Here is a 12810-nt window from a genome sequence, read left to right on the forward strand (position 1 = left end):
GCCCCGCCCCCTGTCGCGCGCGGAACTCCGCGCGGCTCCCGCGCCCCGGCGGCCCCGCCCCGGCCCGCGCGCGGCCCCACGTGCGCGGTCGGGAGGCGGCCCCGCGCCGCCGCCGCGCGTTTAAATGTCCCGCCGGGCGCGGCCCGCGCTGCGCGCAGGGACGGGAGCGGCCGCGCCGTGAGGCAGCAGGCGCCCGGCAGAACCCGCCCGCCTCCCGCCCGGCCCCACCGGCCCGGCACCCGCCGACCACCCGCTCCCGGCCGGCGAGGGCCGGTGCGGCGGTGAGTGAGCGGCAGCGCGGGCGGGCAGGGGGCGGTGGGCGGCCGCGGGGCGGGGGGAGCCGGTGGGGCCGCTCCGGCCGCCCGTTGCGCGCCTCTGCCGGCCTTTGTGGGGGGGGTCTGCGGCTCGGGCCCGCTCGGCCCCGTCCCGCGCTCGGCTCGGCTCGGCCTGCCGGCCAAGACGGGTGCCATGCGCCGGGAGAGGTGAGTGCGCCGGGCCCGCCCGGCCTGGGGCCCTGCAGGCCGGGCACCCCGGCAGCCTCCCCGGCCGGCGCTCGCTCAGCTTCCCCTCTCTCCGCAGCGACTGCGCGGACGACAAGGGTCCTGCCAAGGGGGACGCCCGTGCCGAGTGCGCCATGCGAGCCCGCAAGAGGAAAGCTGATGTGGCCACGGTGAGTGCGGGCCCGGCCCGGTACCCGCGGGCTCCACCGCCGGGCCGGGCCCCTGCGGCCTCGCCGCCTTTTGTTGGGGTGCGGGCCCCACGCGGTGGGCCGGGGGCTGGGTGGGCCTGCCGGGCTGTGCTCCTGCGGGAACAGGCGGGTGTCACTGCGGCCAACAGCTGCTGGGCCCGCGGTTTGTGCTCCGGAAATCATATGTCGCTTTCTGTAGTTCTTACAGGATCCTGATGAAGAAATTGCCAAAATGGAGATGACGAGAAAAAAGCCGTGCGCAAAACAGGTAATTGAATTGGTTTTGTATGTAAATATTGTAATCTTGGTTAACCCTGCGCTTACTTTGCAGTACCTCATTATTTATGGCAGCGTGGTGAAACAGGTATGCTGCTGCCACATGCTGCATAGCAGTGGGCAAGGGGGACTCTTGGCCCTGGTTAATGATAGAGTGTGCAGAACAATTCAGTTCATATATGTAGTTTTGAAGCCTTTGTTAGATACAAGGCCTGTGTTGATCTGAAGCATTATGTTAATGCTGAAATGAATTCAGCTGTCCTTGAGTTGAAGGCTGCACCTGTCAAGCCTTTAGACCTACATTTACCTCTCTAGAGAGGTGCAGCAGTACAGTCATGTGCTTATGTACCTTGTACATGTGCTCCTTAAGCATGCAGATAGGCACATCTCTTGAGGTGGTTCTTCTTGTAGTCATGTCTCTACTTCTCTGTTGTCTGGGAAGCAGGAAGGCATCCCCTTTTCTCCTAGATCAGCTCTATTCCCATTGACAAGGGTAATTCCTGATTAGAATTTGGAAGGGTATACTTGATGCCCATGGTGTGGTAAAACAGGCTTTGTTTCTCTGCAGAACAAAGGAATTTTTCTATAAAGTCACTCTACCTGTGAAAATCAGCCCTGCAGTGGAGGTTGGTCGTGACCATTGCTGTCTTTCTCTGCAAGGCATGTAGAATGAACCAACTTAAAAAGTTGAATGCTGTGTGGCGTGTGACATTGAAAGCATGATGCCTTTGTACCTTGAGAGGCCTGTGTTCTGGAATTAGGTGCATTCCCTTTTTTTCCCCTGAACACATGCACTCCTGTTCAATCCCTGTCCCTGAGCCTTCAGCCTGTCACTGCACCCAGGGTGATGCTGAAGGTGCAGAAGTCAGGGGCAGGGTGTGCAGCCTGTCCTCGTTTGGGGGGCCAGGCTGTGCATAATGTGGCACATCTAACCCAAAGTGGCAGCTGGAAGTTCTAAGACTGAAGTGCTACCATAACAGATGGGCATCATTGTTTGGAATGGCCTCTGCTTGTTGCAACTGTGTACACTAGTTATCAGTCAACATATTAAGCAGGGCTCAAATGGTGAGCATTTAATGAGGGGATCTCTCCTTCCCTTCTGTCTTTCTTTTGCACAGTATATTAAACTAATTTCTCACTTCTGACAAGGAAGAGCTGCCTGTCCTTCACTGCAGCTTTCTCCTTCACCAGAAGATTCATTCTGTTTAAGCTGAGCAAGGCCTTCTCGTGCATGTTTATTGCATAATAACAAGGATTTGTTAGAAAGTCTCAATGGGGACCCAATTTTACTGTCTTCCAGTAATACAGTGAAAGGAAACTTAAAGTATCTTTTGCATATGTTGACCTTCAACTTTCAAAGCAGATAAAGACTTCCAATTTTGTCTTCTTGTTTGTGCTCTTGGCCTGGTAGCCATTCAGTGTTACTTCAGGCTGCATAGGTAAACTAAAACTTAGATAATTTAGGCAGTAGGCATCAAAAATCTTCCTTGGGAATTTTTCAAGGTCATTATAGGATGCTGGTGGAATTTGACCCTTTCATTCTATAAACAATGAATAATATCATGCCTGTATATCTTTCCCTGCATAGATCAGGTATTTTTGTTGTGACAAAGTAGCCAGATTGTTCCAGATCTGGTTAAAAAAGCTAACATTTGGCTGCACAGCAGCAGCTCTTCAGTCTATGGTGTGACACAAGCTATTCTGTGATATAAATTGCCATGGACCACTAATGAGAATATGTTTATGGTTCCAGCAGCAGTGTAGAGGCTGGAATGATAGCCAGGGCGACAGTTATTCTGTGGAGACGCGGCAGTTCTGAAATGCAGGCAGCTATAAATCCACTGCAGCCTATACCACATGACTTGTGCATTAAATAAATTGTTTACTGACACTAGTTTATCCACAAGGCAAAATATCAGAGTCACATCCCACTTTATGACATCTTCATAGTCAATTCATTAGTTTTCTTCTGTGGAACATAAGGCCACAGTTCTTAATTAGGATGCCGTTACCCTTTATGTGATGGAGGGGTGGCTATATCATCAGGTCTGTGACAGCAGAATATTGCATAAATTCTCTGTTTGATTTTGGAGAACTGGCACTGCTGTAATTCTGCTAGCAATTCTCATACTAATTCTGGCTGCTGTGTGGGGATGAATACACTCTTGAGGCTCCATGTACAACAAAATTCATCTAACTAGATTAGAATAATCTGTGTAATTGTGATGCAAGTTGCATGGTCACCTCCATATAAAGTGAAGAATGGAATCTGTAAGTTAGTTTCTTTAGCTGAAACTAGCTAATGTTTTCACATGTAAAGGTGGAGTAAACTCTCAGGAGGGAGTTTTGATCAATTTCTTACTGGATGTTTTCCAGAATCTGATTTTAGCATTGTCGAAGTGTTCCACCTAAGTGTTTTGAAAATAGCCTCAATAAAGTTTCTTTTACTAATCTAGATTAACTTTTGAAGATTCAATTAAAAAAAAACCAAAACAGAGCCCACAAAAAAGGAGTCTAAACTATACGCAGGTTGAGAATTGACTTTGCTCTAATCTGGATTAGAACATTTAGACTCTTATTTCAAAGGAGTAGAAGCTCCTATGCTATCCCAAAAGGATTGGACCAACTGAATAGTGTGAGTTGCTCTTTTCTGTCCTGTTTGCTAAATCTGGAATTCCCTTCTGATGGCAAAGAAAAATTCAGTACTTCAAAGTAATGCATCCTATGAGTGAAAAGTGGCTAGACTTATAGGTCTTGCTATTTCTGATGGGCAAACTAAGGCTGTGGACTTGGAAGTGACACCATTGTCTGTGGTATAAGGTGCTGCTTTAAGGAACAAACAGGCTGTTCCCCTGCCATTGATTTCCATGCTGAAAAACCTCTGATGTTGCTGTTTGCATGCAGTCCTGTGTCATTCTCTTCCTCCTGCTGCACTCCTTGCTTGTCAGTGGAAGCTCATTCTGGTGGCTCCTAGCTCACATTGTGGTGCACAAGTGTTTCAGCAGTTTGTATTTTTAGGTGTTCTTCACTGAAGGCCCTGCCTGGCCTGTAACCAATAACCCCAGTGCTCTGTTTTCTGTCTGATCTATAGCCTGAATGTTGTTCAAAAAGATTATTTTCTATGACTATTTGGTGTATCAGTGAATGGTGACATGCTGCAGGAAAATGAGGCCTGCTAATGTTTGAGCTTTATAAAGACCCCCCACCTCTGAACTCCTGGGTTTTCTTTGTTTGGAGCTGGATGGGCTTGGGTGTTCTAATGGGCTCATCATCCACCTTCTTCCCTCTTGGTACCTCTCCTCCTAATGAGCCTTCTCAGGTGCTTTTTTGATCCAGTCTGTCTTTTGTTCTCAGGTCTGAGATAGAGATCAGCATCTGATTAGCTGCTCCTGTACCTGGAACATTACTGTGGGAGTCACCAAGCTTTTTTGCTGGGCTCCACACAGATTTGAAGAGGCTGTTATCCCCACTGATGTTTTTGCTTGTGTGCTGCTTCAGCTCATGTTTGTGTCAGAAGTAAGCTCAGGACTGTAGTGTTTCCTCTGTTAGGCTGCACAGATTCTGGGTAGCATCTGTTGCTTTCTGACAGGTCTCTATTTTTGGATTAGCTCTGTGCAAGCCCAAAGGAAGTTCTTCATGGTTTCCTCATACCCTCCCCACCTTAAACTGTTCTTTTTTTCAGTAGTGGCTTCTATTTCCTTACAGTTGCAGTGTGAGGTAATGCAGTTTCTTGGTGGTGTTTCTTGCTTTCGATTGAGTGTCTTGCTAAATCTGCTTTAAAGACTCAAGAGCCTGATTGATATGCTCATTCTCTCCACCAAAATCTGTGCCAGAGTTATGGTGCTCCCTCACCCACACTAATTAATTCCTGTCTCCTTCCCCATAGGCTGTTTTCCTTTGAGGCCCTGCACATTAGTTTCATTCTTGTCTCTTGCTGAGCTGTGTGCTTGTAGTGTTGCTCACATCTTTTTCCCCAGTGTCTTGTTAAGTGACATTATGTTGTCAAAAACTTTGTTTTCCCTTCTTTTCAAAACACCTAAGAGGCTCTTGAACTTTGATTTCTATTGCCTTATAGAAAATTGAGGGTGGTGAAATGTCTTTAGTATTGTTGCATGTGATGTGTCTGCTTTGAGAGCTTTGTGAGCAAGTCTCTCGTCCTTCAGAAGCTGCTGGTGTAGTAGGCACCTTTAAACAGATACTGTATAATCTACTGCTTTTCTGTTTGCTGATTAACTGATAAGACAGCACTTCTCCAAAGGCTGTTGGCAGCTGGGCTTGCTGTACAGTTTGGAGAACAAAGTGTGACTAAAGTCTAGTTTTGAGGAAGGACAAAAATTAACTTAAAGCAATGCTGATGCGATGTTTTCATTTGAACTTTCAGTTTGTAAGGAGTCTGTAATTTTTAAGATAAGGATACTATTCCCTTATTTTGGCTCCTCCCCACCCAAATTGAATCCTGGCATGGCTGGATATGTAACTATGCTGTATTTGCATGTAGAACTCCCAAGAAGAAAAAAGACTTCATCTATGTGTCAGTAATTCAAAGTGCAAAGCAGTCTTAGCTGTGAGAGAACTGTGAAATGTGGTTTTGGTTTCATCAAGTCAGTGGTTTCTGTTTGTGAAACCGGTGCAGGAAGGAGCCATTTTGCTGGAAAGTGATGTCATATGTAAGAAAGATGGCAAAAATCAGCTGTGGAAGCTTTTTTACAAGAGGCAAAGTTTCACATAGTGTTTTACTTGATAGCACCTAATGATTCTTCTGAACTTGCTTTTAATTTATTTTTTGTTTATCATATTAGAAATCTATTAGGGAGTTCTGTCCTTTTAGTGGTGCAGAACTCATGAATTTGCAGCAAGATGGCTGACTTCATTATTAAACAGAAATGCCAAATTTTAATTTGCTTAGACATGATGACTTGGTGCTGGCTTTGTATTCTACTGCAAATCAAGTAGTGTTTTCCTGGGGCACTGTGTGAAGTATACAAGATCCTATTTAAGAGTTAGATGGTAGAAGACTAAACCTAGATTTCTGGTCCAAATAAAGGTTGAAAGGACATGCCAGGTGAAGTTTTGGATAGCTGATGTTTGCAGACCATGGCAGAATTTGACATATAAAGTTATGAGCTTGATAGTTAAGTAGCAATTGCTTTGCAATTGCATGAAAGCATGGCTTCAAGGCATATTATCTACATATTCCTGACCAGAAATCCTGACCTCATATTTGGGTCTTTGAGTCCCATCTGCTTGTTCTTTACTTGAGGGCAAGTATATTTTTGGTCAAAACAAAACATAGCGTGAGAGTAGGAGGTTCTGACTTGGATATCCTTCCATGAAACACTTGTGGTCTTTCAAAGAGCAGGGTGGATGTTCTTCAGCTTTAGTTCCAAGCTTTCTCTACCCTCTCTACTCAGCCCAGGTGAGGCCACATCTGTAGTGTTGTGTCCAGCTGTGGGCTCCCCAGTAAAAAAGAGGATTGAGCACAGAAGAAAGAGTCCAGAAAGGTCGATCGAGGTAATTCAGGAACCAGAGCATCTTGCTGATAAGGAAAGGCTGAGGAAGCTGGGGCTGTTTAGCCTGGAGAAAGGTCTCTGGTGATTTGTGTCAGTTGTTTATAACTATTTGAAGGGAAGATGTAAAGAAGATGGAGCTAAACTCTTCTTAGTGGGACGTGACAAGAGGAGATGGACACAAACTGAAGCAGAAGAGGTTTCCTGTTAATATCTTGGAACAATTTTTACTGTGAGAGCAGGCAAACATGGCACAAGTTGTCCAAAACAGTTCTGGAGTCTCCATCCTTGAAGATACTCTAAAGCCTTCTGGTCATGGTTCTGGGCAGGTGGCCCTTGGTGGCCCTGTGTGAGCAGGGAGCTTGATGGAAACACCTAGAGGTGCCTTCCAGCCTCTACCGCTCTGTGATTCTGTGCAGTTCAGAGATAGGAACTGGCAAGAAATTGTGACAGAAGTTATGAGTATTGTCTGTCTACAGCTAAAATGATTCCTTTAAAAAGCCCAGTGTGAAATTGGTGTTTGGTTTGACAGAAGTCCTGGACTAACATCCACGAGCACGCCCACATGCTGATTCCCACTCCGGACAAAGACGACGATCCGGTCCGTGTCGATTACTCGCGCTTTATCCACCTGAGCGTTGTTCCCACCAGAGCTACCCCACTGCCAGCCCTAGGGTGAGTGTGCTGGGCTGCTGCTGCTGCTCTGCCTTCCTCCTGTCTCGTGAACCAAGACTAAACACTGATCTCTTTTAGCTGGGCAAACAAGGATGATGTATGGAAAAACATGATAAACAAAGAAGAGACCTACGTGAGAGACAAATTCTACATGCAAAGGCACCCCCAGCTGCAGCCCAAGATGAGAACCATCCTTCTAGACTGGCTAATGGAGGTAAGCTTTTCTGTGCTTCTGAGTGTCTCAAGTGTGCTTTTGTTGAAGTGCACTAATAACTGTCATGAGTGCACTTCAGAAGCATGTTTAGCTCCAGATACTTGTCTTCATCTTAAATTTTGTCAATGAATGACACCAAACTTAAAGAATATATGATGTACTGAGCTGATGATTTGCAGACTGTCAATACATTCTGCTACTCATTGAGATTGATAGTGGGCAATAATCAATTTGTCCCTATCACAGGGTAAGCTTTTAAGATCACACTGCAGATGAAGGCTGAACAAATAGTTTTAAAAGTCACTGTAAGAAGGAAGGTGATTAGCTCTGAGATCAGATCCATCTCCCAGCCTTTTTATCTGTTTTTGTCATGCAGAATGTGCTACAGCTCCTCTTGTGTCTGAGTCTGTTTCACTCTTTGGGTGACTTGGTGGCATAGTCCCTGTTCTTAAAGTGCTTGTGAGAATTTTTGCTTTTGAGGCGTTGGAATGATGGATCTTAGCAAAAAATGAGGAACTGATGTTCTGACATTGTTGGAACATATGCTTGCATTTCCTAGAAGGGTTTTCGCTGTGATCTGTTTTTTTTCTTGAAAGTTACTGTAATGACAATCATCTTGTGTCAAAGGAAACTGTTTAACTCTTGCAGTTAGTTAACATGTTACTTCACAATAGCAGTGAAGTGGAAAGCTAATATAAAATTTATGTGTATCTTATGGGGTTTTTTTGATACATATGTAGCATCTAATTTTGACTTTTTAACACTGTTCTTGACCTTTGTAATCTCTGTTGTTTCTCCAGGTTTGTGAAGCCTACAAACTTCATAGAGAAACTTTTTATTTAGCACAAGATTTCTTTGATCGCTTTATGGCCACACAACAGGATGTTGTAAAAACACTATTGCAGCTTATTGGTGTCACTTCTCTGTTCATAGCAGCAAAGCTTGAGGTAAGTGTCTGCAGCTCAACTTGCCATAAAAATGTGAATGGACACACAGCACACTTCTTGGATGCTGGACATATTGTGGAAAGCTTTATGGAGTTACTTGCTATGATTTTTTCAAATGGAAGACAGAACAAAGATTTTTTGTTTGTTTGTTTTCAACATTCCAGGGTTTTTTTAGAAGTGGGTAAAATTATACTGTGAAGTTATCTAGTTTTCTCATTAGAGAATTCGGTGTTAGAGTAAATCTAAAGTTGTAGTTGCAGTTGTTAAATGAATTTTTGACTGGCTGCTGTATACAGAGACCACTTGTTGCAATTTGATTGCCCAGACTATCATGCAATAGAGTACCTACTGCATGATAGTCTGGGCTATTATTTGCTGGAACAATTTGAACACCTAAAATACACAGTGCTTTTTTAAGTTCTTAGTTGTTTAAAAGAGCTAATGTTCAGTCTGTTCTTAAGAGATGAAAGGCATTTTCTTTAGGATGCTTTAAAAAATCTTGATGTCAGTTGTGATACAGTCACAGTGGTGCTGTAGTCAAACAATGTAGGTTTGTACTGATCCATCCTAAGTGAGAGTTGAAGGCTATGATGGACAAGAAATCAGTGTCTATTAAAGGCAGAGAACACAGGATTTAGAATGGGGGAATAAGGAACTATCCCCCCTCCTCTTTCTGTTTTGGCAGGCTGAAGCAGTGGTTGTTCTGTTTCTTTACTTTTTGCAAAAGTAACACATGCAACTAGTTGCAACCTATTTCTTGATAGATTAAAGACTTGATCTTCTATCTTTCAGGAAATTTATCCACCAAAGTTGCACCAGTTTGCCTATGTTACAGATGGAGCCTGTACAGAAGATGAAATCATCAGTATGGAATTGATCATTATGAAGGTAATATTTACGAGTGGAATTAGTGTTTAGAAATGTATAGCATAATCAGACTGAAAGCAGAGCTTCTCAGTTAATCTTAGGTGCTGCTAAGAGGCACAATTTATCTGGCTAATTAGAAAGCAGTGCTTTCTTTAGGTAACAAGTGATCTAAAGCATCCACCTTTAATCCACACAATAAGTGTGTATTAAAAAAATCTATTCTCTGACTGTATCCGTAGGAAGAGCTACAGGAGAGCATTTGATTTGCATGTTCTAAAGATGGCTTAACCAGCCATTAGAGTTTGTGATTGTTTAACCATTTTGCATGGTTTAAGTTAGGAACTTAAATTGGCACTGAAATCTTGTGTATGTCTGTTCTTTCAGGCTCTTAATTGGAACTTAAATCCACTGACAGTTGTATCGTGGCTAAACATTTACCTGCAAGTTGCATATTTAAATGATCTTTATGAAGTAATGCTGCCACAATATCCACAGCAGATATTTGTACAAATTACAGAGGTGAGACTCATTTCCTTCAAATGCTGTTTCACCTGGAAAACTGGTTTTCTGTCAGGCTTACTCAACATCTATTGTCTTTTAGCTCTTGGATCTCTGTGTGCTGGATATTGGCTGCTTGGAATATACCTATGGAATACTTGCAGCTTCTGCTTTGTATCACTTCTCCTCATCTGAGCTGATGCAGAAAGTTTCAGGTATTGGCATTTATAGATCTAATCTTGTGTGTTGACAAATATGTCTTGATTCAGGCAGATAAGTGTGCCTTGTGTTGCAGGTTATGAGTTCTGTGAGATAGAGGACTGTGTGAAATGGATGGTCCCGTTTGCCATGGCTCTGAGGGAAGTAGGAAGCTCCAAACTCAAACACTTTAGTGGGATAGCTCCTGAAGATTTGCACAATATACAGACACACATCAACAGCTTTGATTTGCTGGTATGTATGTGCAAATGAAGCCAAAAAGCTGTCTGTGGAATCTCTGAAGTCTTGTTTCTTTGGTTTGAACATACAGTCCACTTAAGAGAAGCATGAGCAGATTGAGGCTGAGGGTATTTAGGTGATAAAAGGTATACGGTTATAGTCCAGATCCAAAATTCTTGAGACAAAGACTTTTCTTGGGACTGACTTGTTCAATATTTTGTTTAAAGATGATTTAAGATGTGCCTTCAGCCTCTTGTATCAAAAGCATATAATTACCCTAGAAATCAGAAGCATTTCTCTGCCCTTTGGGGTACTTCAAATACCATGTGTTAGACCTTTCTCTCTAGGAAATACCACTGATACAGTCTTGTCTGATCTGGAGAAAAACAAAGATTGATCACTTGAGACTGATGTGGTGGGATTGTTAAGTGACAGTGGTCACTGACAAGCAGTGGAGCAAGAGTGGTTTTTAGTGTGAGAAACTTGCAGAGGATCAAAATCTTGTTCAAAGAATTGTGGTTTAAGCTATTGGGGTTAGTTTTTCTCTTTAGGTTATTGAATTCTAAGTAGAAATTAAAGTTCTTCCTGCTCCATTGTTTCTCTGTTTTGCTTTCTTGAAGGTACAGGGGTGCTTGTGTGTTATGAATGCCTAATGCTAATCATCAGATTCCAAAAACCAATACTGATCTCTGAGTTGTACTGCAAGTAACTACTGTGAACTATGTGATTTATCAGTTACTTTTAGGAGAGTTAGATATGGATATGCAATGCAGTTCCAGATTAACAGTATCAGATTATAAAACACTGAATTCTCATGATCTGTTGCATAAACACACCAAAATAAAGATTTTTTTTTTTCTTTCCTCTTTTTCATGTGCTTTCAGGACAGAGCTCAAGCAAAACAAGCCATATTGGCTGAGCAAAATAGGACTTCACCTTTCCCCACTGGTGTCCTTACACCACCACAAAGTAGTAAGAAACTGTCTTCTGGACTGCAATCAATCTGACTTTAGGAACTGTTGGTGGACAGTTTTGCTCAAGTGCCTGTTCTGCTGGTTTTGGCCCCTGCTCCATTACAGAAATGCTGCCAGTGAAGTTCATAAGCTTTCATGGAATCTGAAAAGGAAACCTTACTTTCATCTGACAGAAGTTTTTCTATTTGAAATAGTTTTATTGAATGTTAAAATATTTTAAAGAAATGGATCAAGTACACCAGCCACTTGAAAGAACACTGAAGTGTGCTCCAGATGCTGCTACGGAGGGTGATGCTTGATCAACTGTTCAGAAAAAGGGCTTGAAGTTTAAATTAGTTACTGTGTCTGTTTGTCCTTTGGGTAATGTGAGATTTCTCTCCCTTGTTGACAAATGGGCAAAAAGTGCTGTGGAAGACAACATTTCAAAGCCTCTTTTTCGAATGGTTGGCTTACAACTTGATGCCTTTTAAAAAACTCTTTATTGTAAAAGCTGCTATGTCTCTGTGTATTCATTTTTAATAAAAATGCTGTCTAAGACAGCTGGTTTTATGTATATTTCTATATTTCTTTTAACTATGATCAGTTAAGGTTTTTTCGGACTGTGACCATTAATAAGTGTGGGAGTTGGGGATTAATAGTGTAGAAACTATGGCTTTATTTATTTACCACTCTTGGCTTATCCGTGGAAACTTTTTATTTGGATACTAAGGTAAAATTGTCATGTTGGGCCACTTGGATTTCCTCTAGCCAGGTGCAGGAGGCTGGGGAGGGGATAATAGACATGACAAGTACATGGGGAATTAACACTCTGTAATGATCAGCTTACCGGGATATTCTTGAATCAGGTTGTCTGGATTGTTACCCTGAGGTGATCAGTAGGAAAAGTCTACCTCTTCCTAAAAAATCATTTAAACATTGGAGGTTGGCACAGTGTTTGACAAACAATCTTGTGTGCAGAGTTTATTTCGGGAGAAGTGTGTGCCTTGTTACAGGAAAGTGTTTGACTTTTGCAATGTCTGAGAATCACAGAGGTCCTAGTGGGACATTTTCTGGAAACTGATGATTCTGGAGAGGAGGAGAACACAGAAATAAATGGTTCTTTGTTTTTTGTGTATTTTTTGGTGCTTATTTTGAAGGACTGTTCAATAACACTGAAAACCTTTGTGAGACTACCAGGGTTCCTCATGTCCTGCTGCAGATAACTTAAATGCTACATTTAATATTTCAGGAAGCTCCTATTCTGTTGTTGGTTAGATGTTTTTTTAAGCAATAGTTCCCAGAAAGGCTGCTTTTTACTATTTTTTAAGTTATTCTGCCATTTTCTTTTCCCTGACCCAGTATTCTGATAAATGTGAAAGCTTTAATGTAATAAAAATGCCTATGGTAATTAATGGTAAGCAAGTTCTTTGGTGCTGCTGGCTTTCTTTCCTTGCAATGAGTGGTTATAAGTTCTGTGTTAACAAGTGCAAATGTGAGCTGAACATGTTTGCTGGTGCCAGTTTAGAGAGCTTTTAATTTCTCAGAGAATTGCATGTCCTAGACAAAGGGGATGTAATTGTTGCTGATTATTGAAGGATTTGCCAATATGTATTTTGATGCTTTGTCCTTAAATGTAGAACACAAAATGGGAGTGAATGAGGGAAAATAATCCTCCTGAAAGGTAGTCTCTAGATTTAATTCCTAAATCAGTAACCATGTTTCAGTGCTAGGCCTTTTGGTGTTTATT

The 12810-nt window shown here is 42.8% G+C and overlaps 1 protein-coding gene across 1 annotated transcript; it reads left to right on the forward strand.

The window, feature by feature from the left end:
* The first annotated feature begins 206 nt into the window (after nt 1-206).
* Nucleotides 207-12436, forward strand: CCNE1 (cyclin E1). The gene is made up of 11 exons (XM_054296241.1): nt 207-281; nt 580-670; nt 888-956; nt 7004-7146; nt 7225-7360; nt 8161-8307; nt 9100-9195; nt 9559-9693; nt 9776-9887; nt 9968-10125; nt 10995-12436. The coding sequence occupies exons 2-11, from the start codon at nt 635-637 to the stop codon at nt 11115-11117; spliced, it is 1155 nt and encodes a 384-aa protein (XP_054152216.1). The 5' UTR covers nt 207-281; nt 580-634; the 3' UTR covers nt 11118-12436.
* Nucleotides 12437-12810: the final 374 nt, after the last annotated feature.

The sequence above is a fragment of the Melozone crissalis genome, unplaced genomic scaffold (assembly GCF_028551555.1).
Source record: "Melozone crissalis strain CALT ecotype California unplaced genomic scaffold, PUWL_Pcris_2 ptg000007l_1, whole genome shotgun sequence".
In the NCBI taxonomy this organism is placed as follows: Eukaryota; Metazoa; Chordata; class Aves; order Passeriformes; family Passerellidae; genus Melozone; species Melozone crissalis.